This window comes from Palaemon carinicauda, chromosome 29 (assembly GCF_036898095.1).
Source record: "Palaemon carinicauda isolate YSFRI2023 chromosome 29, ASM3689809v2, whole genome shotgun sequence".
Classification (NCBI taxonomy): domain Eukaryota; kingdom Metazoa; phylum Arthropoda; class Malacostraca; order Decapoda; family Palaemonidae; genus Palaemon; species Palaemon carinicauda.
The window spans coordinates 96,758,506-96,785,589 of NC_090753.1; the positions used below are offsets into that span (position 1 = coordinate 96,758,506).

General features: G+C 46.6%; 1 protein-coding gene across 1 annotated transcript in view; it reads left to right on the forward strand.

The window, feature by feature from the left end:
• Nucleotides 1-27,084, forward strand: part of LOC137622382 (COMM domain-containing protein 4) — a 140,544-nt gene that overhangs the window by 93,880 nt on the left and 19,580 nt on the right. The window contains exon 3 of the mRNA XM_068352990.1: nt 2,131-2,202. Within this exon, the coding sequence (XP_068209091.1) occupies nt 2,131-2,202 (72 nt within the window). The remainder of the gene's footprint in view (nt 1-2,130; nt 2,203-27,084) is intronic.

The window sequence follows — 27,084 nt, forward strand, 5'->3', positions numbered from 1 at the left end:
ATCAAATAATTGATTGACAACAGTTTTTTTTTATGGCAATAATCAAATATTCGATTGATAAAAGTTTTGATTGATGGCAATAATCAAATAATCGATAGATAAGTTTTGATTGATGGAAATTATAAAATAGTCAATTGATAAAAGTTTTGATTGAAGGCAATAATTAAATAATCGATTGGTAAAAGTTTTGATTGATGGCAATAATCAAATAATCGATTGATAAAAGTTTTGATTGATGGCAATAATCAAATAATCGATAGATAAGTTTTGATTGATGGCAATTATCAAATAGTCGATTGATAAAAGTTTTGATTGAAGGCAATTATCAAATAGTTGATTGATAAAAGTTTTGATTGAAGGCAATAATCAAATAATCGATTGGTAAAAGTTTTGATTATTGGCAATAATCAAATAGTCGATTGATAAGTTTTGATTTATGGCAATTATCAAATAATCAATTGATAAAACTTTTGATTGATGGCAATAATCAAATAGTCGATTGATAAGTTTTGATTGATGGCAATTATCAAATAATCGATTGATAAAAGTTTTGATCGATGACAATAATCAAATAGTCGATTGATAAGTTTTGATTGATGGCAATTATCAAATAATCGATTGATAAAAGTTTTGATCGATGACAATAATCAAATAGTCGATTGATAAGTTTCTATTGATGGCAATAATCAAATAGTCAATGGATAAGTTTTGATTGATGGCAGTAATCAAATAATCTATTGGTAATAAGTTTTGATTGATGGCAATAATCAAATAATCGATTGATAAGTTTAGATTGATGGCAATAATAAAATAATCGATTAATGAATGTTTTGATTCATGGCAGTTATCAAATAACCAACTGATAAGTTTTGATTGATGGCAATTATCAAATAACCAATTGATAAGTTTTGATTGATGGTAATAATCAAATAATCGATTGATAAATGTTTTGATTGATGGCAATAATCAAATAATCGATTGATAAAAGTTTTGATTGATGGCAATAATCAAATAATCGATTGATAAAAGTTTTGATTGATGGCAATAATCAAATAATCGATTGATAAATGTTTTGATTGATGGCAATAATAAAATAATCGATTGATAAAAGTTTTGATTGATGGCAATAATCAAATAATCGATTGATAAAAGTTTTGATTGATGGCAATAATCAAATAATCGATTGATAAAAGTTTTGATTGATGGCAATAATCAAATAATCGATTGATAAATTTTGATTAGTGCAATAATCAAATAATTTAGACAGCGGAAGTTGATTTTGATTGTTGGAAAGGCAGGATGCTATAAGCCCAGTGGCTCCAACAGGGAAAATAGCCCAGTGAGGAAAGGAAGCAAGGAAATAAGAGAAGTAATTAACAACTAAAATATTTTAAGAACAGTAACATTAAAAATAATTTATTTGATAGAATAAATGACAAAACTTGTTAATCTCATTTTTTGCTTTTAAGGTCAAGATTCATATGACGTATTTCTTCTTATATCGTTTATTTATTTCCTTATTTCCATTCCTCATTGGGCTATTTTTCCCTGTTGTAGCCCTTGGGCTTATAGCGTCTTGCTTTTCTAACTAGGGTTGTAGTAATAATAATAATAATAATAATAATAATAATAATATAGTCAATTGTGATTACCTGATTCTTATTTAGAAATATAAATAAAAAAATAGTAGTTATTATTGGAAATGGTTTTGCATTCGAATTATTATTACTAAGTTATAACCCTAGTTGCAAAAGCAGGATACTATAAGCCCAAGGGTTCTAACATGGGAAAGGAATCCAGTGAGGAAAGGAAATAAATAAATTGCAAGGCATAATCCTGAAAGATATAAATAACCAGAAGTAGAGAGAGAGAGAGAGAGAGAGAGAGAGAGAGAGAGAGAGAGAGAGAGAGAGAGAGAGAGAGAGAGAGAGAAAGGTGTTAATCCAAGATTCTATTTTAAACCAAGTTGGCAAGAGTGCTCGGCTATAAGTGATTAATATACGTCTCGGTTCCCACGTTAATCAGGAGAACAAACGAACCAGAATGTTTGACCTGACCCGTTCATATATAGTAAAGTACTTATTAAGTTATTTATTTGTTGATTTACTTATTTGATTTATGTATTTCCAGAGGTTTCGATTTTGCTGGGATGTTGATTGTCCAGACTGGCTGCTGGCAGAAATCACCACTCTCTCAAAGCTGGTAAATATATCTCTTAATGTTTACTATTACTTGCTAAGCCACAAGTAGGATGCTTTATAAGCCCAAGGACTCCAAAGGAAAAGAATAACCCAGTGAGGAAAGGAATAAACTACAAGAGAAGTAATGAACGATGAAAATATAATATTTTAAGAACAGTAACATTAAAATAAATCTTTTAATTATAAAATATAAAAACATTAAAAAAACGGGAGGAAAATCTCGTAATATTATCCTTTTTGGGCTCAAGCCATGATGTCCTGATGGAAGGTTCCTTCAGTAGCTTCCTTGGGTATATTTAACTACAGGGATATTCCCAGAGAATTAAACTAAAGGTTATCACAGAATTCTAACTTCTGGTGCGAGTACCCTAAAGGTTTCCCTCTAGGATATCGTATATCAACAGGGGATGTATGTATTAACACGCCACATAGCTATCTGCACCCCATATAGAGTTAACACTTCGATATGGAAAGGTGGAGAATAACTGGGGAGCCGTTCCACAGTTACACTCGTCCGTGGCTGCTTTTGGTACTCGAAACGTAAACAAACGGGCGCCATTGCTAAATGACGTCACGTCCGTCCCCATCCTTCAGCCCCTTGCTTTGGTCGGATTTCCCTTTGTGCGATTTTCATCGACTTACATCGCCGTTATGTCGTTACCTTCAGCCTCGCCTTCTTCTGGAAAGTTGAGTACCAGGTCCCAGTATTGTTTAAATAAGCTCTAGCCGTAAAGTAACTTCTACTTTTCGTAAAATATTGTGTTTTGTGGCGGAGCTGTGCCGATCCCGGACGCGCCATTTTATGGCGTCGCTGTTCTATTGCATGCTTTATTTAGTTAGCCAGAACAGCCTCATCCGGTCTCTTAACTAATTAATATTATAAATTATTTAGTCTTCATAGCTAGGAATTACTTATATCGTGTTTTAGCGCTCATCTACTCGGTCGTCGTTCGACCCCATACTAGATCGCCAGCTTAGCCCCTAGGCTGGATAGCCTAGTGCTTGTGTTCATGCATGATATATACCAGTGTTCCTAGGTTAAGTTATGAAGATTGTGGCATTATTAAACATACTGTTAACTGTGATGTAAGTGTTTTCGCCTTTGGGGACCATATAGGGGACCGGGTTGATTGCGTATCTTTCCACCCTAACCTAAATGTAGGAACCCCTATATGCTCCCTAATCCCCTGCCTGCGGGCATTCCCTCTGTGTGGCCATGCTTTCCCTTCTATATAGGGGAATCTTGTCTACAAACAGAGTATTTATCGCTTCTCTGTCTACCCTAAGGGAATGATCCCCCCTTAGGGTTGTGACCGAGAAATAAGGAACGGCTCTGCCCTTCCTCAGTTGCACCTGGTTGGGTTACTCCTCCCTCCCTGCAACTTGCGATGTGTCTTTCAGCTTACCTAGCCTAGGAGTTAACCCTCCTTCTCTAGGTTAAGCTCTGGGGGTTGATTCTGTCCTTTTATAGTTTGAGACGGTACTCCTGTACCAATCTCATTCTGGTTACCTAACCTAGGTTAGGGAGCGTTCTCCCTCTCCTTGGTGGCCGTTCTGGTACAGAGCCTCCCCTATGAAAGACCCCTCATCTTCTCCCTCCCCACCTATCCCTTTGGTGTAGGCTTGCCTATACACATCTGTCCTTAGTCCTACAACTCTTCCCTTGGGTGGAGTGGTAGGGCTAACTTGTTCTCCTGCTGAGCTGGCCGCTCTGGTACACATACCCTTCATAGCGTTCTATGGGGGTAGTCACCGGCAGCGGTCCGGCCGGCAGGAGTTTCCCCCTCTTGAGTGCCCTCTAACCCTCCCTTGGGTTACCCCAGGCACCCGGCCGACTGCCGGCCCCTGCCGCCGGATGCTATGAGTATCTACTCCTATCATGAGTGCACTCTCTCCGGAGGGATGCCAGAGGGGTATGTGGTCTTATCCCTCCCATCCCTCCTTACCTTTCTCTCCGTCTATCCTGGTGCCGGTCTCTTGCCGCCTCCACCGCCGGCGATACCGCCTTACCTCTGGTGTCATTCTTTCATAAGATGCCCTCCCTCCTCTAAGACGTCAGCCTTCCGTGTGCCGGAGGCTTCCGCCTTCCGTCGGCATACAGCCGACATCCCACCAACAATTTTACCTAGTAGCAGCTGGCTGACCCTCCGTGCCGGCCACCTGCGTGCTGGCATTGATTGCCGGCGGTCTAGGTATACAACCATATGCTTATCTATCTTCTGAACTGATCCAAGCTCACCAGGCCGTCAGCCGTCGGCTGCCGGAGCCGCCGCCTCCTGCCGGCGACCTGCCGCTGTGCCGGCGGTCGCCACGATGGTATTACACTTTAGATACTCAATGTGTCTGTCTTGATGCCTTCCACCCTGCAGGACCGGCCTCCGGCGTGCCGTCGGTCTGCCGGCACCCCCTGGAGACGTTAAGGGACATGCACCCCTTCTCATACCTGCCGACAATATGCCGACAGCCAACATACTGCAGCCAGATGGCTTAGCCACTTCCACATATAGGTATTGTCTTCCCTTCGAAATTGTGGCTGTGCTGTCTGATTGCACATTACAATATTCCAGCACACTCTGTGTGTCTTCGTGCAGCCGATTGCCGGAACCTATATCTAATGAGGGATGTTCTCTACTCCCCTTTTAACCAGTGATCTGAGTGATCTCAGTCCCTGCTACACCTCGCAGGCAATTTCTGCTAGAGGCTTAGCTTCTACCTACCACGGCTTATCCATATGGATTTCCGTAAAAGAAATTGCCTACTGATAAGGTTACGGTAACCGACTGGGCGGGATTGACAAGTATGTGTCTATCTACTTCCTTTCCCGCTCTCTACTCTCAGGCATTATAATACCTTATGAACTGTTTTAATGCTTAAAAACTTAGATTAAGTTATCTTAATTTTAGAGTAATGTAAGTCATTCTTATGCCTTCCATGTACTCATGATCTCTTTCTTTTACAGGAGGAGTATATGAAGTGCGAAAGCAACTTTTGTGGAGTGAAGCGCCCGGACTTCTACGGGCACAAGGCGTGCCGGACCCACGCCCCCTGCGCCGCCAAGAGAGGCGACCTAAAATACTGGGACCCGCAGCACTGTATAGTCTGCAAGAGTCGTTTGGTCGAGGCGTTCGACGATCCTCCTTCAGCGGAGGCAAGGGACAACACTCGAGAGAGGCTACGCAAGTGGGTGCGTGGCTTCCAGAAGAACGCCACCGGACCGTATCTCGCCAGCGAAGATTTGAGGGCCTTGCTGTTTCCAAAGGCATCTAAAGACTCTGTGATCCCCAGTGATCAGATCCCCACCGTCCAGCTCGTGGTGGAACCTGATATCGTCATGGCCCAGTCCATGCATGAGTGCCACTTGGATTCCGATAACGTGGAACGTATGTCAGAAGTGTCGGAAGAGACGGAGAAGAACCTCTTGGGCGAGGAGCTCGACTATGAGGAAGATCAGGTGGAATATCCTGATTCGGAGTCTGAGGTCGCTCCCACTCCTACTCGCGCAACGACTCCTGCATCGTCCGAAGAACCTGTTCCTTCGACTTCCTCCACCCCGGACCCTCTTCCATCAGGCACTCAGGAGGTCTTCAAGATGCTTGAAGCCCTCATGGAAAGAAAACTTCGTGAGACCCATGAGCAATTCCGGTCTACCCTAGTGAGTTTTAAACAACCGAAACGGATTTCGGTTAAGGACCTCCCCTCTTGCTCGGATACTAACCCATGGAGATATGCCGAGCATATGCCGATCACAACTGGTAAGATCTTCATCAGTGAGAAGATCGGCTCTATCTTGTTGGAAGAAGTGGAATTCTTCCCGAACTTCAAGGCTTATCCGGACTGTTACGTCCGGCTCAGGTCTGAACCAGCCTCAAAGGAAGAGACCGAACCAAAGGAAGTAATCGTGTTCGATCTCGCGAAGGCCCAGGCTATGCTAGCCAGTGCGGTGAAGAGTAGGGGTTTCACCAACTCCAAGATGCCGGCGCTCAGTAAGAAGCACCCAACCTTCGTTGCGCCGAATGCTGCGACCTTCCCCTTTATAGAAAAGGCCTTCACAGCGGTCTTGAAAGCAGTGGAGGAAGGGAAACCTTGCCCTGTACTGGAGGAGTGCAGACCCTTCTCCCTTACCGTTCCTCCCGATGATAGGCACTGGAAAGACGTCCAGTCAACCTTCACGGTGGGGAAGTTAGAGCCTGACGTAGCCGGTCGTCAGTTCAATGAGGACCTCCCAAGGCTAAATGATCACCTCCTTCGTAGGGAACAGGATACGAAGGAGAGGCTTGCCGCATCGCTGTCCCTCCAGGTACAGCTTGAACTCATGGCCGGGGACACTAGAGTCCCGGACTTTTACATGGTCCTAGCCAAAACACATTTGGCAACGGTGACTAAGGTCCTGTACAGCTTCACTAAGGCTCGCAGAGCCTGTCGTGAATTCGTGTTTGCCAGCGCGACGGTAAAACACAAACTCCGGAGGCTGATTTCCTCCAATATCTGGGGTAAATATATCTTTCCCTCCTCCCTGGTGAAAGAGATTGCTGACAAGGCCGCCATGGAGAACAGGAACCTTCTCCACAAGTGGGGCATGTCGAAGAAAAGGAAATCCTCTCAGGACGATGGCCCTCAACCTAAGAGGAAGTCCCAGAAACCGAAACCCCAGCAACGTCAACAGAGACGGCAGTTTCCGGGTTCCACTACTCCCCAAGTGGCAGCACAGCCACAGCAGACCTTTCAGTTGGTCCCACAGCCGGTGGTGTCGCAGTCACCGGTCTTTACCCCTGCATTTGACCAACATGCTACTACCTTTCGTCCCAGAGGTAGGGGCTCAAGCAGAGGTTCCGGCAGAGATTCGTCTCGCCGCCCCTCCAGAGGCAGAGGAGGAAGGGGAGCTAGCGGCCGAGGTGGCAAACCCTCGGGACACCAGAAGCAATGAAGTGCTTCCGGTGGGAGGAAGACTCCGCCAATTCCAGGATCGTTGGACCTTCGATCCCTGGGCACACAGCATCGTCAAGAAGGGACTAGGCTGGAGCTGGACACAACCACCCCCAGCCTTCCAGCAATTCTTCCAACAGTCAACCCCCCTCCTGGAAGAATACATCCTAGAACTCTTGTACAAGAAGGTGATCAGGAGGGTAAAGTCAACCAGGTTCCAAGGGAGACTATTTTGCGTTCCCAAGAAGGACTCCGACAAACTCAGAGTCATTCTAGACTTATCCCCTCTCAACAAGTTCATTGCGAACAGCAAGTTCAAGATGCTGACTCTCCAAAAAATAAGGACCCTTCTGCCTCAAGGGGCCTACACGGTCTCCATAGACCTGGTGGATGCCTACTGGCACGTTCCAATGAATCATCACGCTTCCTCCTACCTAGGATTTTGACTCAAGGAAAAGTTACGCCTTCAGGGCCATGCCCTTCGGGCTCAACATGGCTCCACGGATCTTCACCAAGCTGGCAGACGCCATCGTCCAACAGCTCCGCCTTCGCGGCGTCCAAGTGATGGCTTACCTAGACGACTGGCTGGTCTGGGCGACATCGCCCGAAGATTGTGTAAGAGCCTGCAACAAAGTCACCCAGTTCGTAGAACATCTGGGATTCAAGATAAACGCTGAGAAATCTCGCCTCTCTCCAGCTCAGAAGTTCCAATGGTTGGGAATCCATTGGGATCTTCAGTCACACCGCCTTTCCATCCCGCAGAAGAAAAGGAAGGAAATAGCAGGGTCTGTCAGAAGACTTCTGAAATCCAAACGGATCTCAAGACGTCAGCAGGATCAAGTTCTAGGCTCTCTACAGTTCGCCTCTGTGACAAATCCATTGCTTCGCGCACAGCTAAAGGATGCCGCGGGAGTCTGGAGACGTTCCGCATCCATCGCTCGAAGAGACCTCAAGAGACGGCTTCCAAACAGACTTCGCTTACTATTAAAGCCGTGGTCGGAAGCAAAGGCCCTGAAAAGGTCCATTCCTCTTCAACACCCGCCTCCATCGATCAACATCCACACGGACGCTTCACTGGAGGGTTGGGGAGGTCACTCCCACCAACGACAGGTTCAGGGAACATGGTCTCCCCTATTCAAGACGTTTCACATCAACATCTTGGAGGCCATGGCGGTTCTTCTCACCCTGAAGAAACTCTCCCCGCCTCCCTCGATCCACATCCGTCTGACTCTGGACAACTCGGTGGTAGTCAGATGTCTCAATCGTCAGGGCTCAAGATCGCCCCAGATAAATCAGGTACTTCTTCCGATCTTTCGTCTCGCAGAAAAGAAGAAATGGCACCTGTCTGCAGTTCACCTACAAGGATTCCGCAACGTGACGGCGGACGCTCTATCACGGACAAGCCCAATAGAGTCGGAATGGTCTCTAGACGCAAGATCATTCTCCTTCATCTCTCACCAAGTCCCGGAACTTCAGATCGATCTCTTCGCAACGAGCGACAACAATCAACTTCCTCGATATGTGGCCCCGTACGAGGACCCCAAGGCAGAAGCAGTGGATGCCATGTCACTGGATTGGAACAGATGGTCCAGGATATACCTGTTCCCTCCCCCCAACCTTCTGCTGAAAGTCCTCTCCAAACTGAGAACCTTCAAAGGGACAGCGGCCCTAGTGGCTCCCAAGTGGCCCCGGAGCAATTGGTACCCTCTGGTCCTGGAGCTGCAGCCCACGCTGATCCCCCTCCCGGGCCCAGTTCTCTTTCAACAAGTACAGAAGTCGACTGTCTTCGCTTCATCACTGAAAGTCAGGGACCTTCATCTCATGATTTTCTCTCCTTAGCAAAGAAAAGGTTTGGAATCTCGAAGAAAAGTCTAGACTTCCTCGAGGAATACAAGACTGAATCCACACGACGGCAATACGAATCTTCCTGGAGAAAGTAGGTCTCGTTCGTCAAAGCAAAAAATCCTACGGAAATCACCATTGATTTTTGCATGTCCTTCTTCATTCACCTTCATGGACAAGGCTTAGCAGCCAACACGATTTCCACCTGCAAATCAGCTTTGACTAGACCACTACTGTACGCTTTCCAGATTGATCTGTCCAGTGATATCTTCAATAAACTACCAAAGGCATGCGCTAGACTACGCCCAGCACCTCCGCCAAAACCTATCTCCTGGTCCCTGGACAAGGTGCTCCATTTTGCCTCTAACCTGGACAACGATTCGTGCCCTCTAAAAGACCTGACTCAAAAAGTTATCTTCCTTTTTGCTTTCGCCTCGGGAGCCCGAGTCAGCGAAATAGTGGCATTGTCAAGAGACGAGGGTCATATCCTGTTCGCAGATACAGGAGAACTTACCCTCTTCCCTGATCCGACGTTTCTCGCAAAGAATGAACTACCCACCAAGAGATGGGGCCCTTGGAGAATCTGCCCCCTGAAGGAAGATGTCTCTCTATGCCCAGTGGATAGTCTTAAGGTCTATCTTCGAAGAACTTCAGACTTCGGTGGAGGTCAACTCTTCAAAGGAGAAACATCGGGTAGTGACCTGTCACTGAAACAACTAAGAGCGAAAATCACCTACTTCATTCGCAGAGCGGATCCTGACAGTAAACCCGCAGGTCATGATCCTAGAAAAGTCGCGTCTTCTCTGAATTTCTTCCAGAGCATGGATTTCGAAAGCCTCAAGAGCTTCACAGGGTGGAAATCGTCGTGCGTTTTCTTCAAGCACTACGCGAAGCAAGTGCATGAAGTTAAACATTTCGTGGTAGCCGCAGGTAGTGTTATGAAACCTGCCGTTTAACTCTGCATAGAACAGTGAGTTACTTGGGACTTTAACTCTACGGGTGCCTGTGTTGACCCTCGTGTGATACATAGTGATTTCATGGACACTTAGTGTTTCTAATAGACTGTTCTTATCAAGGTGAAATGTCATAGACTTCACATGAGTGCCACATGCTCTAGGGCATGATGTGTTTTTCTTTGAAAAAGACTGATGTTCCTCTGGAACTTGTGTTTCTAAAAGTGAAATTTCTTTCAGATTCAAGATTGAAGTCTTTTATTTTCTATGTACATTATTCTTTATTATTGTAAATTAACTTTACACTTATTATTGCAATTGTTATCACTATAATCTGCAATCTATGAAATAAAATGTCTATTTTATTACATGTGCGTCTCTCTCTGCTCCTATTATTATTATGAAATACATGATTGTCATAGTTTCATTTAACCCCTTCCTTTTGGAATGAGAAGAATAATATAAATTTACTTGTATTATATACTCACTCATGCTGTGTAATATTCCTACTTGAATACTTACCTTCGTCCTGCCTTTGAGACCAGATTGATCTCTCCTCCAAAGGAGCGTAGTGATTAATTATCACTTACCTATGCTTGAGAATATTCCTACCCGAATATTAACCTTCTGTCTTGTCTCCGAGTCCTGCACGAACTCTCCGCAGGGTGAGTAGCCCTTCAATGATCACTTCGGATTTTGGTATGATCCGCCGGGACTTCTCTGCCAGGGGGGCAGGAAGCTGGATCCCCACAGAAACTCTAGCGAGGACACATTACATACCTCTATTCGGAGCCCTTGGCAATTGCTTAAAAGGGGAAATTTTCCACGATACATTAATTCTCTGGTACACTTCCATCAGGACGTCATGGCTTGAGCCCAAAAAACGGATTTTGAGCGAAGCGAAAAATCTATTTTTGGGTGAGATAGCCATGACGTCCTGATGGACCCTCCCGTCTATTCTAGTCCAGCCTTTCAGGCCCCGCCCTGTCCTGCTGTATCATGGAGATTAGCAAGGAGCTGGCCTCAGGATGAGGACGGACGTGACGTCATTTAGCAATGGCGCCCGTTTGTTTACGTTTCGAGTACCAAAAGTAGCCACGGACGAGTGTAACTGTGGAACGGCTCCCCAGTTATTCTCCACCTTTCCATATCGAAGTGTTAACTCTATATGGGGTGCAGATAGCTATGTGGCGTGTTAATACATACGTCCCCTGTTGATATACGATATCCTAGAGGGAAACCTTTAGGGTACTCGCACCAGAAGTTAGAATTCTGTGATAACCTTTAGTTTAATTCTCTGGGAATATCCCTGTAGTTAAATATACCCAAGGAAGCTACTGAAGGAACCTTCCATCAGGACGTCATGGCTATCTCACCCAAAAATAGATTTTTCGCTTCGCTCAAAATCCGTTTTACCAGCTGGTAAATATCCCTCTTAATATTTTCTCTTATCAGTTAGTAAATATTTTCTTAATATTTTCCCTTACCAGCAGGTAAATATCACTTAACGTTTTTCCTTACCAGCTGGTAAATATCTCTTAATATTTTCCCTTACCAGCTGGTAAATATCTCTCTATATTTTCCCTTACCAGCTGGTAAATCTCTCCACATTTTCTGTTGCGGCCTGGTAAATATTTTTCTTAACATTTTCCATCACTAGCTGGCAAATATCTCTTTAATATTTTTCCTTACACCAGCTGGTGAATATCTCTCAACATTTTCTGTTGTAATAAATATCTTAATATTTTCTGTTACTAGCTGGTAAATGTCTTTCTTGATATTTTCTGTTACTAGCTGGGAAATATTTTTCTTAATATTGTCAGTTACTAGCTGCTGTATATCTTTCTTAATATTTTCTGTTGCTAGATGCTAAATATCTTTCTTAATATTTTCGATTACTAGCTGGTAAATATCTGTCTTAATATTATCCATTACTAACTGCTAAATATCTTTCTTAATATTGTCTGTTACTAGCTGGTAAATATCTTTCTTAATATTTTCCGTTACTAACTGCTAAATAGTTTTCTTAATATTTTCTGTTACTAACTGGTAAATAGCTTTTTTGGGCTCAGCCATGTCGTGCTGATGGAAGGTTCCTTTAGGCAGCTTTAAAAGGGATATTTAGCTACAGTGATACTCCCAGAAAATTAACCATAGGTCTCCAGAATTCTAACTCCTGGCGCGAGTATCCTTAATATATCTTTAAGGATATTGCATAAAATGAGGGGACGTATTTTTTCATACGACACATGGCAATCTTCACCCCGAATAGATTTTACTCTTTGAGGAGGAAGAGTGGCGAACGAAGGGGAGCCGTTATCAAGGTACCTGGTGGACCCCCTCCCAGTACTACTACGGCGCATTATTCCTTTTAAAAGTAGCATTTAAGCACGGTGCTCTCCCTCGTTTCTCTCGGTGTTATTACTATTTTCAAGGAATATTATAATGCAATCTCCAGCATTTTCATCCTCTGGAAAGTTGAGTAATTTATTCTTTCCTGTGTATAATTTCATAGCTCCCTTCTCACAGTTAAATTAACATAATTTAGGTGTGTCAAGTGGAGCACTGCCATCTCCTGAGGCGGTCATCTTGAGACCGCTGTCACACGCCATAAATGCAATTATTTAGTTAGTAGTGCGACACTCCTGGTATTTAGCTATGAGAAATTTCTAGCTAGTTAGGCAAAATTATGCTAGTGAAGATTGCAGATACACATATAATATTAACTCTTCCTATTATAACGTTCTTTCATATAAGATAGGGCCTTGGTGGTATCACTCGTATCCGTGGTCCCCACTCGAGTTAGGCTAGCCTAACCCGTTTAGTATAAGTTAGTAACGTTAATCCCATTGTTTAACCTCTAGTATCGTTTCTATTAATTCGGTCAGGGATATATATCCCCTAGAATTATTGGTATAATCCGATACGCTTCTCTTTTAGAGAAAAGAGGATAAACCCTTCTTTCCCCCTGAGTGCTGCCATCCCAGGCGGCAACCCTCCCTATCTTCCGTCATCGCCAATGAGTAGTTAACTCCGGCTTGGCATGGATAGTGTTTTACTGTCTATCTTCTTTACGGCGAGTATCCCGGCTTTGAAGTATGACAGTAACTTGGGGTGTATTGTCTTGTAGCCGACATTGTCATCGACGGAGGAATCGTTGTTCCTCTGCCGGCTATGACGTTGTCGGCAAATGAAGCTAAGCTTCCCTAGCCTACAACCAAAAGTGGACGGCATAATTGCCGCCTCCTTTCTCCCTTGTGGACTAGAAGACATGTCTTATATCTGGCAGTGTCACCGGCAGGGGAATTGTTATTCCCCTGCCGTCCATGACGGCGCCGGTATAAGAAGCTAGGCTTCCTTGATTTACAGCCGAAAGTAGACGGCATACTTGCCGCCACTTTTCTCCTCTGTAAAATATAAGACCCTTTCCCTCCCCTTTCTGCCCTTTAGTGCCGGCCTAGCCGTCACTAATGTCCTTTGGCCGGTATTCTACAATCATCCCCACTTGCCGAGCTGACTGGGTTACCGGCAGGGTCCTTACAAATGCCGGTTAGGTTACCGCCTCGACCAACTCCCTAATGGAAGCAAAGCTTCGGGAAAGGTTGAGCCGGCCCTGACGGCTGCCAGTGGGAAACCCATTATACTGTTGAGAATTCTTCAGTCCTCTCTTGGACTGCCATCTACAAACCTTGTAACCGGCAGTACAGCCGGCAACAGAATTTGTGGCTGGATGGAAGCTAGAATTAGTGTATTCCTCCCCTTCCATTAGAATTCCCATTCCGGGAAGAAGGCTGTAGAAGGCAGTAGCCCCCTACACTCCTAATTATTGTACTAAACTATAATAATACGGAGTCCTCCTTCCCCTCTTTTCTCTCTTCCTATCAGGTACTACCCTAACCCCGGTAGTATACCGGTATAACTACAGTATATGACAATACAGTAGCTAGTATTCCTGCAGTATAACAATACAGCAGTTCGAAAACTACAGTATACAATGATACAGTAGTATAAATCTTTCCAACATACTCTGTGTATCCTTTCACAGTCTATTGCTGAGACTGAATAAAATGTTGAGGTGAAGTATTCCTTCAACATCCAGATGAATCCTAGATCATCGGGATACTGATTATTACCGTGCAGCATTAATATTCTACAAGTGGAGGAGTTAGTGTAAATATCCACTGACTCCGGTGCTTTAGAGGTATTCCACGCTGTATTTTCCATAATAAGGAAATTAAAAATATTAATAATGACGGAGGTCACAGCAATTGCCTGAAGAGGAAACACAGATATGTGTCTTTCCTACTTCTTTTCTAGCTTACTATCCTAAGCTATTAAAAATAATAGTAAGAAATACTATTGTTAACCATGTGTATTTATATCAATGATATAAACAACTGAGTACTCATTTCACCCTTTTTCTCCCCTACAGGAGGAGACAATGTTGAAGGGTACAGTTGTGTTCTGCAACCACAAGAGAAAGAACTTTGTGGGTCTACGATGTACAGGTCTCATGCCCCCTGCTGCATCTTATCTGGATCCCTGAGGTACTGGGACCCATATTTTAAGCATATATTATATCAATGATATAAACAACCTAGTACTCATTCACCCTTTTCTCCCTTACAGGAAGAGTCAATGGCAAAGTGTACAGTTGTGTTCTGCAACCACAAGAGTAAGAACTTTTGTGGGCATACGATGTACAGGTTTTATTCCCCTGCAGCATCGTATCTGGATCCCTGAGGTTCTGGGGCCCAAAGGGTCGCTCCAATCGCTTGACCTTGCTGACTGACAGCTTTGTAAAAGATATCCTTGACACTACGGAGCCAAGAGATACAGCAAGGGAAACCGATCAAAGGTGAGTATGAGGCTTCCAGAAGAACTCTCCGTGACCTTACCTACCTAATAAATCTTTGAAGTGCTTACTGTTCCCTAAGGCTCAATCAAATACGTTTGTGCCACAAGTCCAGCCTCCCTCTATCCAACGGTCAGTGGACGCGGATATCAACAAGGCTCTGCAAGGCTTGGACATCCACCAAGATCGGATTTCAGAGGTGTCCATTGACACTGGACAGGACTTACTGCAAGAAGGCCCTGAATAAGGAGTGGTTCAACCACCCACGGAGGAAGAAGGATCCGTTTCGACGGTGACTGAGGTCCCTCAGCTCGCTGTGCCAGCATATCAAACTATGCCGTCAACCTCTTCAGCCCCAACTCCCCAACTGGCTAGACAGGTCGGCAGGAGTGAAACGCTCCTAGAGTCGATTCAGCAGATGCTGACACTGTTCCGGAATGAACAAGAGGAGAATAAGCAAGATCTCAAAGAGATGAAGAGAGAGGTACAGGGAAGGAAACGCCCTGGTGCTTCCAGGGCTCTGCTAAACCCCTTAAAATATCTGACCTCCCTCACTGCTCAGAGCTAACCCCTGGAGATAGACGGAACACATGCCCATGTTGAATGGGAAGCTTTATATCTCCGAGAAGTTGGGGTCCAATCCCCTTGAAGAGCTTCAATTCTGGCCCAGCTTTCAGCCTACCCAGATTGCTACGTGAGACTGCGAGATGAACCTACATCCTGCGAGGAGGCTATACCGAAGGAAGTCATTGTCCTCGAACATGACAAGGCACAAGACATCCTTACCAAGACCCAGAAAGGGGCCGGATATACTAACTCCAAAGTCTCATCATTGAGCAAAAAGCACCCAACCTTCATTGCTCCTTCCTCCAGAGCCTTCCCCCTTTAGGGGAAAGCCCTAGACTGTGTCACGAGAGCAGTCGAAGAAGGCAAACCCTGCCCAGTCCTAGAGAAATGCAAACCATTATCTCTAGCTATGCCCACCTGCGAGGAGAAGTGGAAAGAGGTACGTCTAACCTTCTCCGTCTCAAAGTTGGATCCAGAGATAGCAGGCCAGTAGTTTAATGAGAACCTTCTAAAGTTGCCAAACCATCCTTTGAGAAGGGAACAGGAGACAAAAGATAGTCTTGCCGCCTCCCTGTCTCATCAGAACTGCTTGGAAATGTGTGGAGGCCTTTAATAATGCCCCACCCTTGTGATGGATTTGTAAGCTTTTCTCAGGTCAAAAAAGGACCTGTAGAGAGCATGTGTTTGCCGCAACAACGGTGAAACATGAACCCAGAAAACTGATTTCATCATGTATCTGGGGCGAAGACCCTTTCCCACAGGAAGTGGTCCAAGAGGTCATTGCCAAAGCCACCACGGAGAATAGGAACCTTCTCCAAAAGTGGGGCATGTCCTCAAAGAAGAAATCGTCATTAGAACTGCACAATTTCCGACCGTGATGGTAGCCCACCTGTAAACCACCTTCCAGATGGTCTCTCAACAGCTGGTAGCCAGTTACCTGTGTTTAATCCAGGCTTTGAAAGGCACTCGACCACCTTTCGGCCCTACAAAGGTAAGGGCCCAAAAAGAGGATCCTCCGGAAACCCCCTAAGGGTGGAGGAGGTCACGGAAACATGTCCTCAGGAACCTCTAAACAATGAGAGGTTCCAGGTAGGAGGCAGACTTTTCCACTTTCGGGATCGTTGGACCTTCGATCCCTGGGTCCTCAGCCAAATTACGAATGGACTTGGTTGGAAATGGAACAAAAATCCACCCCACTTTTCCAAAATTCTTCCATCACTCCACCCTCTTATTGGAAGAATATACTCAGAACTCTTGAACAAGAAGGTAATGAGGAAAGCAAAGTCCATCAAAATTCCAGGGAGGGCTGTTTTGTGTTTCCAAGAAAGACTCGGACAAACCCAGAGTCATTCTAGACTCTCAACAAGTTCATTGAGAACAACAAGTTTCGGATGCTTACATTGCAACACATAAGGACCCTTCTACCAAAAAGGGGCGTATACAGTCTCAATAGACATGGCAGATGCTCACTGGCACCTACCAGTCAGTCGCCCCCTCTCCTCCTACCTAGGATTCAGGCTGCAGAAGACAAAATTTGTCTTCACAGCCATGCCCTTTGGACTAAACATAGCCCCAAAGGTATTCACAAAGCTAGCGGACACGATCGTCCAGCACCTACACTCCGAAGGACGATTGGCTTGTGCGGGCAGCATCCAAGACTACTTTTCTGCATGCGGCCAGAAAAGTGATCCAGTTCCTGGAACACCTGGGCTTCAAGATCAATTGCTAGAAGTCTCGCCTTTCTCCAGCTCACAAGTTTCAATGGTTAGGAATCCATGGGAACTTGCAGTCACACCACCTCTCCATTCTATTAAAGAAGAGGAGAGAAATAGCGGCATCTGTCAAGAGACTAATCCAACACAAGAGGATTTCAAGACGCCAATAGGAAAGAGTACTGGGCTCTCTCCAGTTCTTAGTAGTGACAGACCCGGTGCTAGAAGCACAGCCAAAGGATGCGTCAGGAGTCTGGAAAAGATACGCATCAAATGCTTGAAGAGATCAACAAGGTTGACACCGACCTGATTGCTAACGCTATTAAGGCCGTGGTCAACGAATAAGAGACTAGCACAGACAATTTTCTTGCAATCACCACAAACATCAGTGGTGATACACACGGAGGCCTCCCTGGAAGAATGGTGATGCCATTCGCATGAAATGCAATTTCACATCAACATCTTGGAGGCTATGACAGTCCTCCTGACGTTGAGGAGACTATCCCCTCACTGAACAGTCCACATCAGACTGGCCCTCAACAACGAGGGGATAGTAATATGTCTAAATCGACAAGGCTCGAGCTCACCTCACATTAATCACGTAATGTTAGCCATCTTCCACCTGGCAAGGAAGAGAAGATGGCATTTATCAAGCAGTTCACCTTCAAGGGTTCCGCGATGTGACGGCGGATGCTCTATCCAGGCAAAAGCCGATAGAGACAGAATGGTCCCTAGACGCAGACTCATTCTCCTTTATTTTCGATAAAAGTCCTGGCACTGCAGATTGACCTCTTCACAACGAGTGACAACAAGAAACTACCTCTTTATGTAGCCCCTTACGAGAACCTTAAGCAGAAGCGATAGACGTCATGTCTCTCGACTGGAACGGATGGAATCGAATTTATCTGTTTCCACCAACCAATCTCCTGCTAAAAGTCCTCGAAAAGCTAAGATCCTTAGGAGGAACAGCTCATGTAGTGGCCCCCAAATGGCCCAAAAACAATTGGTTTCCTCTAGTTCTAGAATTGAAACCATAGCTGTTTCCTCTGCCGTACCCAGTTTTTTCTAAACTGGTGCATTAGTCGACTGTTACATTTCACCCTCGAGAACCAACAACCTGCATCTCATGATTTTTTCGCCCTAGCAGCGAACAAAATGTTTGGGATCTCGAAGAATGTGGCTGACTTCATTATAGAGTACAAGTCAATTCCAACCAGGAGACAATGTGAATTGTCTTGGAAGAAAGGGGTAACCCTTGTGAAAACAAGGGGACCAACAGAAATTTCAACAGGTTTCTGTCTCTCTTTCTTCTTTTACCTACTTGAACGAGGCCTCCTGACTCCCACTACGATAACCATGTGTAAGTCGGCTCTGGCTAGACCTCTTCTATACGCCTTTGAGACAGACCTCATAAGCGAAACCTTCTTTAAGGTGCCAAAGCATGCACTAGACCCAAGCCAGTAACCCCTCCAAAGCCCATTACATGGTCGTTGGTCAAAGTCTTGCACTATACTTCGAACCTAAACAGTAGGGATTGTACTCTAAAGGAACTAACACAGAAAGTCAATTTTCTGTTCACAATAGCCTCAGGGGCTATAGTGAAATATTGACCCTATCAGGGATGTAGGCCATATTCAGAAGAGGGAGAACTGAATCTTTTACCCGATCCTACTTTTCTCGCCAAAAACGAGCTGCCTACCAAAAGGTGGGGTCCTTGGAGAATCTGCCCACTGAAGGAAGATGTCTCCCTATGCCCAGTAGGGTGTCTTAAGGTCTATCTTCGTAGAACTTCAGACTTCAAGGAAGGACAGCTCTTCCGAGGCGAAACCTCAGGATCAAAGTCTATCCCTAAAATAACTGAGAGCAATGCTCACCTACTTATTCGTGGATCCTGACAGCTCACTCGCAGGTCATGATCCTAAGAAAATTGCTTCTTCACGGAACTTCTTCAAACACTATACGAAGCAATTACATGAAATAGAACATGTTGTGGTGGCGGCGGGTAGTTTAAAAAACCCGTCGTCTAAGCACAGCGACGAACAGTGAACTGCTTTGGGACTTTCCAGTGCATCGGGTGCATGGGTACATTTACCCTTGAGCGCAAATCACAACGATGATTAACACACTGTTCCAAATAGGTGCATATCTGACCGATAACACCAGTGCCGTGTGAACGTTGCGTCACGGTGTTCATGCATTTCCAAAATCTGTACGAATCGGTTAGATTTGGTTTCACATCTTCATTGAGTGGCATCATTTCGATGAAATTAAATATTTTTTCGACAAGAGAAAATATGGACCCTGATGTTTTCAATGCCAGATCAGATTCATACCTGATTGTATCTACATTTGATAATCTAGTTACAAGGTAAAATACTAAACGTATTTGCGTCTCATTGCTGCTATCTGAGTTGCAGACGCATAAAGCTTACTAGAGTTTTAATTAAACCCCAGAAGGGCCCAACTTGAAATCAGAGTACAGATTTGCTCAAAATCCATTTCTTAATACTGTATTTTCCATTGCTAGCTGGTAAATATCTTTCTTTATATTTTCCATCAATAACTGCTAAATATCTTTATAAATATTTACGTTACTAACTTGTAAATAGCTTTTTTGGGCTCAAGCCATGGCGTCCTGATGGAAGATTCCTTTTTGGTAGCTTCCTTGGGTATATAACTACTAGATATTCCCAGAGAATTTAACCACAGGTTATCACAGAATTCTAACTTCTGGAGCGAGTATCCTAAAGGTTTCCCTTTAAGACATCGTATATCAACAGGGGACGCATGTATTAACGCGCCACATAGCTATCTGCACCCCACACAGAGTTAACACTTCGATGTGTAGGGGCGGAGAATAGCTGGGGAGCCGTTCCACAGCTAATCTCGTCCGTGGCTACTTTTGGTACTCGAGACGTAAACAAACGGGCGCCATTGCTAAATGACGTCATGTCCGTCCTCATCCTTCGCTTAGTAGCTTGCCTTACTAGACGGATTTTTCCCTGTGCGTATCTTATCGACTTGCATCTTAGCCATGTCTCTACCCTCGGCCTCGCCTTCTTCTGGAAAGTTGAGTACAAGGTTCCAGTATTGTTTAAATAAGCTCTGACCGTAAAGTAACTTTTACTTTTCGAGATATTTTATGTTTTGTGGCAGAGCTGTGCTACTACCGGACCCGCCATTTTATGGCGTCGCTGTTGTTTTGCATGCCTTATTTAGCTAGCCTCAACAGCGTTTTCCGGCCTCATTAACTAATCGATACTATTAGTTATTTAGTCTTCATAGCTAGGAACTTTATATATTGTGTTTTGACGCTCTTTTATTGGTCATCGACTGACCCCATACCAGTTCGCTAGTCTAGCCCCTAGGCCAGAGTGCCTATCATCAGTGTTCATGCATGATATATTACAGTGATCCTAGGTTTAGTTATGAAGATAGTGGCATTATTTTATGATGCTGTTTACTGTGATGCAAGTGTTTTCGCCTTCAGGGACCATATAGGGGATAGGTTTGACAGTGTGCCTCTCTAACCTAACCCAATTGTAGGCCCCCTATATACTCCCTTCACCCCCTGCCTTAGGGCATTCCCTCTGCGTAGCCTTGCTCCCCCTACCACGTAAGGGGATCAAGCTCATACCAGAGTACTTATCGCTTCTCTGTCCTCCCTAAGGGCTGCGTCCGAGAATGAGGAACGGCCTGCCCTTCCTCTATTGCTGAGGCTAGGCTTCCTGACCTTCCCTGCAATGCGATACGTCTTCCATCCTTCCTAGTTCAGGGCGTAACATCCCTGATCTAGGTTAGGCTTGGGGGGAGTTAGTTCTGTGCCTTGCTGAAACGGTACCCATGCACCGTTCTCAGACAGGCCGCCTAACCTTAGGCTAGGGAGCATCCTCCCTTCCTCGGTGGCCGCTTTGGTACAGAGCCTCTCCTATAGAAGACCCTTCTTCTTCTCCCCTCGCCACCTATCTCTTGTATGGCCTAGCCTATACTTAGGTTAGTCTATACCCATCTGTCCCCTGTCCTACAACTCCTCCTTAGGATGGAGTGATAGGGCTACCTTGAGTCCCTGTGTGCAGTCCGCTCTGGTACATATACCCTTCATAGTGTCCTATGGGGTTAGCCACTGGATGCGTTTTGTCCGCAGGGGTTCTCCCCCTCTTGGGTGTTCCCTAGCCCTCCCTTGGGCTACCCTGGCTCCCGGCCGCCTGCGGCCCCTGCCTCTGGGTGATAGGGCTAGCCTCTATCATGGGTACACCCATTCAGGTGGGATGTCTTGGGGTCCGTGTCCGTACCCCTACATCCCTCCTTCTGTCTCTTTCACTGTCCTGTTGCCGGTCCCTTGCCATCTCCCCTGTCGGTGATACCCACCTCCCACCCTTGGTGACACATTCCTTGCCCCCCTGGGCCGTCAGTCCTCCATGTGCCGGGGGACTGCCGCCTCCCGTCGGCGTACAGCTGATGGCCTTCCCTCATACCTCATAGCTTCGGTCGTCCGTCCATCGGTCCGGCCCCCAGAGTGCTGGCATCCACTGCCGGCAGTCCGGTTCTGCTATAGCCCTTCCTTGTCCCTTCCCGCCGGCGTGCTGCCGTTGTGCCGGCGGCCGCCATCCTGGCATTACTCCTGACTTATATATTTGTCTTCCCTAATGCCAGAAACTCTGCTGGAGCGGCCTCCGGCGTGCCGTCGGTCTGCCGGAGCCTTCCGGAGGCGTCAAAGCGACTTGCACCCCTTCTCCTAGCTATCATCTCATGCTGATAGCCCTACACAACCAGATGGTTTGACTACATAAATAGATAGGTATTGTCTTACCGTTCTATTAATAACCATGCTGTCTTCTTGCATATCACAAATTTCCAGCATGCTGTGTGTATCTTAGCACGGCTGGTTGCCGGAAACCGTTACCCTATGGGATCGTCTACATTCCCAATTCTATGGTCTGAGTGGCCTCAGTCCCAGTTTTATATCCGTGGCAATTCCTACTAGAATTCCCCCTGCCTCCCCGGCAATCTATGAAGAATTCTGCCCTGTGCCCTCGGTCACAAACAAATTGCCTATGGATAAGGTTACGGTAACCAGCCGGGCGGGTTACACGGAGTATGTGTCTACCTCCTTCATTTCCGCCCACTCTCTAAAACATCATATTGTTTATATCACTTAACATTAAGTTAAAGATTAATCCTTTAATATTTAACTTTAGAATATAAGTAATTCTTATGACTGCCCCATACTCATGTTCTCTTTCTCTTACAGGAGGAGTACGTGAAGTGCGATCACGGCTTCTGTGCAGTGAAGCGCCCGCACTTCTACGGGCACACGGCGTGTAGGACCCACGCCCCTTGCGCCAACAAGAAAGGCGATCTGAAGTTTTGGGACCCGCAGAACTGTACAGTCTGCAAGGACCGCCTGGTCGAGGCGTTCAATAATCCTCCCTCAGCGGAGGTTAGGGACGCTTCTCGAGAGAAGCTACGCAAATGGGTGCGTGGCTTCCAGAAGAACGCCACTGGACCATACCTTGCCACTGAAGACTTGAGGGCCTTGCTTTTCCCGAAGACATCCCCAGACTCTGTGGTCCCCAAGGATCAGATCCCCACCGTCCAGATAACGGTGGAACCCGATGTAGTCATGGCCCAGTCCATGCACGAGTGTCGCCTGGATACCGACAACGCGGAACGTATGTCGGAGGTGTCGGAGACCACGGAGAGGAACCTCATGGCCGAAGAACTGGACTATGAGGAAGACCAAGTGGAATACACCGAGTCGGAGCTAGAGGTCGCTCCGCCTTCCACCCCCGCCCCAACTCCTACACCGACGGATGTATCACTCCCGTCTACCTCCGCCACCCCGGACCCCATCCCATCCAGCGCCCAGGAGATGTTCCGTATGCTCGAAGCTCTTATGGACAAGAAACTCCGTGAGACACACGAATACATCAGGACCATGGGAAGTTCAAAGGAGCCGAAAAGGATTTCGATTAAGGACCTCCCGGCATGTTCGGACGCCAACCCCTGGAGGTATGCCGAGCACATGCCTATCACAACGGGCAGGATCTTCGTCAGTGAGAAGGTCGGCTCGGTTGCCCTGGAAGAAGTGGAATTCTTCCCGAGTTTTGAGGCTTATCCGGACTGTTACGTCCGACTTCGATCCGAACCTGCCTCTAAAGAAGAGACCGAACCTAAGGAGGTGATAGTGTTCGATCTCCCGAAGGCCCAGGCTATGCTGGCCAATGCTGTTAAAAGTAGGGGTTTTACCTGCTCAAAGCTTCCGGCGCTGAGCAAGAAGCACCCTACCTACGTCCCACCAGAGGATGCGATCCTCCCCTTCATGGAAAAGGCCTTCGCTGCGGTACACAAGGCAGTGGAAGAAGGGAAACCTTGCCCTGCACTGGAGGAGTGCAGACCCTTCTCCCTGATTACTCCCCCCGATGTTCGACACTGGAAAGATGTCCAGCATACCTTCGTGGTGGGGAAACTAGAACCTGACGTTGCTGGACGTCAGTTTAACGAAGACCTCCCGAAACTTAATGACCATCTCCTTCGTCGGGAACATGACACGAAGGAAAGGCTCGCCGCATCCATGTCCCTCCAGGTACAGATCGACGTCATGGCCGGTGACACTAGAGTCCCCGATCACTACATGGTGCTCGCCAAAACGCATTTGGCGACTGTAGTTAAAGACCTGTACAGCTTCATGAAGGCTCGTAGAGCCTGTCGTGAATTCGTGTTCTCCAGTGCCACAGTGAGACACGAACCCCGGAGGCTGATTTCCTCCAACATCTGGGGTAAGCACCTCTTTCCCTCTGCCCTTGTGAAAGAGATCATCGACAAGGCCGCCACGGAGAACAGGAACCTTCTCCACAAGTGGGGCATGTCGAAGAAGAGGAAATCCTCTCAGGACGACGGCCCTCAACCTAAGAGGAAATCCTCCAAGCAGAAACCCCAGCAACGTCAACAGAGACGGCAGTTTCCGGGTTCCGCTACTCCCCAAGTGGCAGCTCAGCCACAGCAGACCTTTCAGCTGGTCACCCAACCGGTCTTGTCACAGTCGCCGGTTTTCACCCCTGCTTTCAAGCAACAGACGACTACCTTTCGTCCCAAAGGTAGAGGCTCAAACAGAGGTGCAGGCAGAGACGCATCTCGCCGTCCCTCCAGAGGCAGAGGAGGAAGGGAAGCTAGCGGCCGAGGCAGTAAACCCTCGGGACACCAGAAGCAATGAAGTGCTTCCGGTGGGAGGAAGACTCCGCCAATTCCAGGATCGTTGGACCTTCGATCCCTGGGCACACAGCATCGTCAAGAAGGGTCTAGGCTGGAGTTGGACTCAACCACCCCCAACCTTCCAGCAATTCTTCCAACAATCAACCCCCCTTCTGGAAGAATATGTCCTAGTTCTCTTGAACAAGAAGGTGATAAGGAGGGTAAAGTCAACCAGGTTCCAAGGGAGACTGTTTTGCGTCCCCAAGAAGGACTCCGACAAGCTCAGAGTCATTCTAGACTTATCCCCCCTCAACAAGTTCATAGCGAACAACAAGTTCAAGATGCTGACTCTTCAACAGATAAGGACCCTTCTGCCTCAAGGTTCCTACACGGTCTCCATAGACCTGGCGGATGCCTACTGGCACGTTCCAATGAACCACCATGCTTCCTCCTACCTAGGATTTCGACTCCAAAGGAAAAGCTACGCCTTCAGGGCCATGCCCTTCGGCCTCAACGTGGCCCCTCGGATCTTCACAAAGCTGGCGGACGCCATCGTTCAACAGCTTCGCCTCCGAGACGTCCAGGTGATGGCCTACCTCGACGACTGGCTAGTCTGGGCTCCATCGCCCGAGGATTGTTTAAGATCCTGCAACAAAGTTACCCAGTTCCTAGAACACCTGGGATTCAAGATAAACGCGAAGAAATCTCGCCTCTCTCCGGCTCAGAAGTTCCAATGGTTAGGAATCCGGTGGAACCTTCAGTCACACCGCCTTTCCATTCCCCAGAAGAAAAGGAAGGAAATAGCAGGGTCTGTCAAGCGACTGCTGAAATCCAAACGGATCTCAAGACGTCAGCAGGAACGAGTTCTAGGCTCTCTACAGTTCGCCTCAGTGACAAACCCAGTGCTACGTGCACAGCTAAAGGATGCCGCGGGAGTCTGGAGACGTTCCACATCCATCGCTCGAAGAGACCTCAAGAGACGGCTCCCAAACAGACTTCGGCTGCTCCTAAAGCCGTGGTCGGAAGCAAAGGCCCTGAAAAGGTCCATCCCTCTTCAACACCCACCTCCATCACTCAACATCCACACGGACGCTTTGCTGGAGGGTTGGGGAGGTCACTCCCACCAAAAACAGGCTCAAGGAACATGGTCTCCCCTATTCAAGACGTTTCACATCAACATCTTGGAGGCCATGGCGGTCCTTCTAACTCTGAAGAAACTCTCCCCGCCTCCCTCGATCCATATTCGTCTAACCCTAGACAACTCGGTGGTAGTTCGATGTCTCAATCGCCAAGGCTCAAGATCGCCCCAGATAAATCAGGTGCTTCTGACAATCTTCCGTCTGGCAGAGAAAAAGAAATGGCACCTGTCTGCAGTTCACCTACAAGGATTTCGCAACGTGACGGCGGACGCTTTATCTCGGACAAGCCCGATAGAGTCGGAATGGTCTCTAGACGCAAGATCATTCTCCTTCATCTCTCACCAAGTCCCAGAACTTCAGATCGATCTCTTCGCAACGAACGACAACAATCAACTTTCTCGATATGTGGCCCCGTACGAGGACCCCAAGGCAGAAGCAGTGGACGCCATGTCACTGGATTGGAACAGGTGGTCCAAGATCTACCTGTTCCCTCCCACCAACCTTCTGCTGAAAGTCCTCTCCAAACTGAGAACCTTCAAAGGAACAGCAGCCCTAGTGGCTCTCAAGTGGCCTCGGAGCAACTGGTACCCCCTAGTCCTGGAGCTACAACCCACGGTGATCCCTCTCCCGGGCCCAGTTCTCTCCCAGCAAGTACAGAAGTCGACTGTCTTCGCTTCATCATTGAAAGTCAGGGACCTTCATCTCATGATTTTCTCTCCCTAGCCGTGAAGAAAAGGTTCGGGATATCGAAGAAGAGTCTCGACTTCCTCGAGGAATACAAGACCGAATCCACACGACGGCAATACGAATCATCCTGGAGAAAATGGGTCTCATTCGTCAAGGCAAAAAATCCTACGGAAATCACCATCGATTTTTGCATGTCCTTCTTCATTCACCTTCATGGACAAGGCTTGGCAGCCAACACGATTTCTACTTGCAAATCGGCCTTGATTAGACCACTAATGTACGCCTTCCAGATTGATCTGTCCAACGACATCTTCAATAAACTGCCGAAGGCATGCGCTCGTCTACGCCCAGCACCCCCACCAAAACCGATCTCCTGGTCCCTGGACAAGGTGCTCCATTTTGCCTCCAAATTGGACAATGATTCGTGCCCTCTCAAGGATCTGACTCAAAAAGTTATTTTTCTTTTTGCTCTTGCCTCAGGAGCCTGAGTCAGCGAAATAGTGGCATTATCAAGGGACGAGGGTCACATTCTGTTTACAGATTCAGGAGACCTTACCCTCTTCCCGGATCCGACGTTTCTCGCCAATAACGAACTACCCACCAAAAGATGGGGCCCTTGGAGAATCTGCCCCCTGAAAGAAGATGCCTCTCTATGTCCAGTAGAGAGCCTCAAGGTCTATCTTCGTAGAACTTCTGACTTTGGTGGAGGCCAACTCTTCAAAGGAGAAACATCGGGCAGCGACCTGTCACTGAAACAACTATGAGCGAAAATCACCTACTTCATTCGCAGTGCGGATCCTGACAGTACACCCGCAGGTCACGATCCTAGAAAAGTTGCATCGTCTCTGAATTTCTTTCAGAGTATGGATTTTGAAAGCCTTAAGAGTTTCACAGGCTGGAAATCCTCGCGTGTTTTCTTCAAACATTATGCGAAACAAGTGCATGAAGTCAAACATTTTGTGGTAGCCGCAGGTAGTGTTATGAAACCTGCACCTAACTCTGCATAGAACAGTG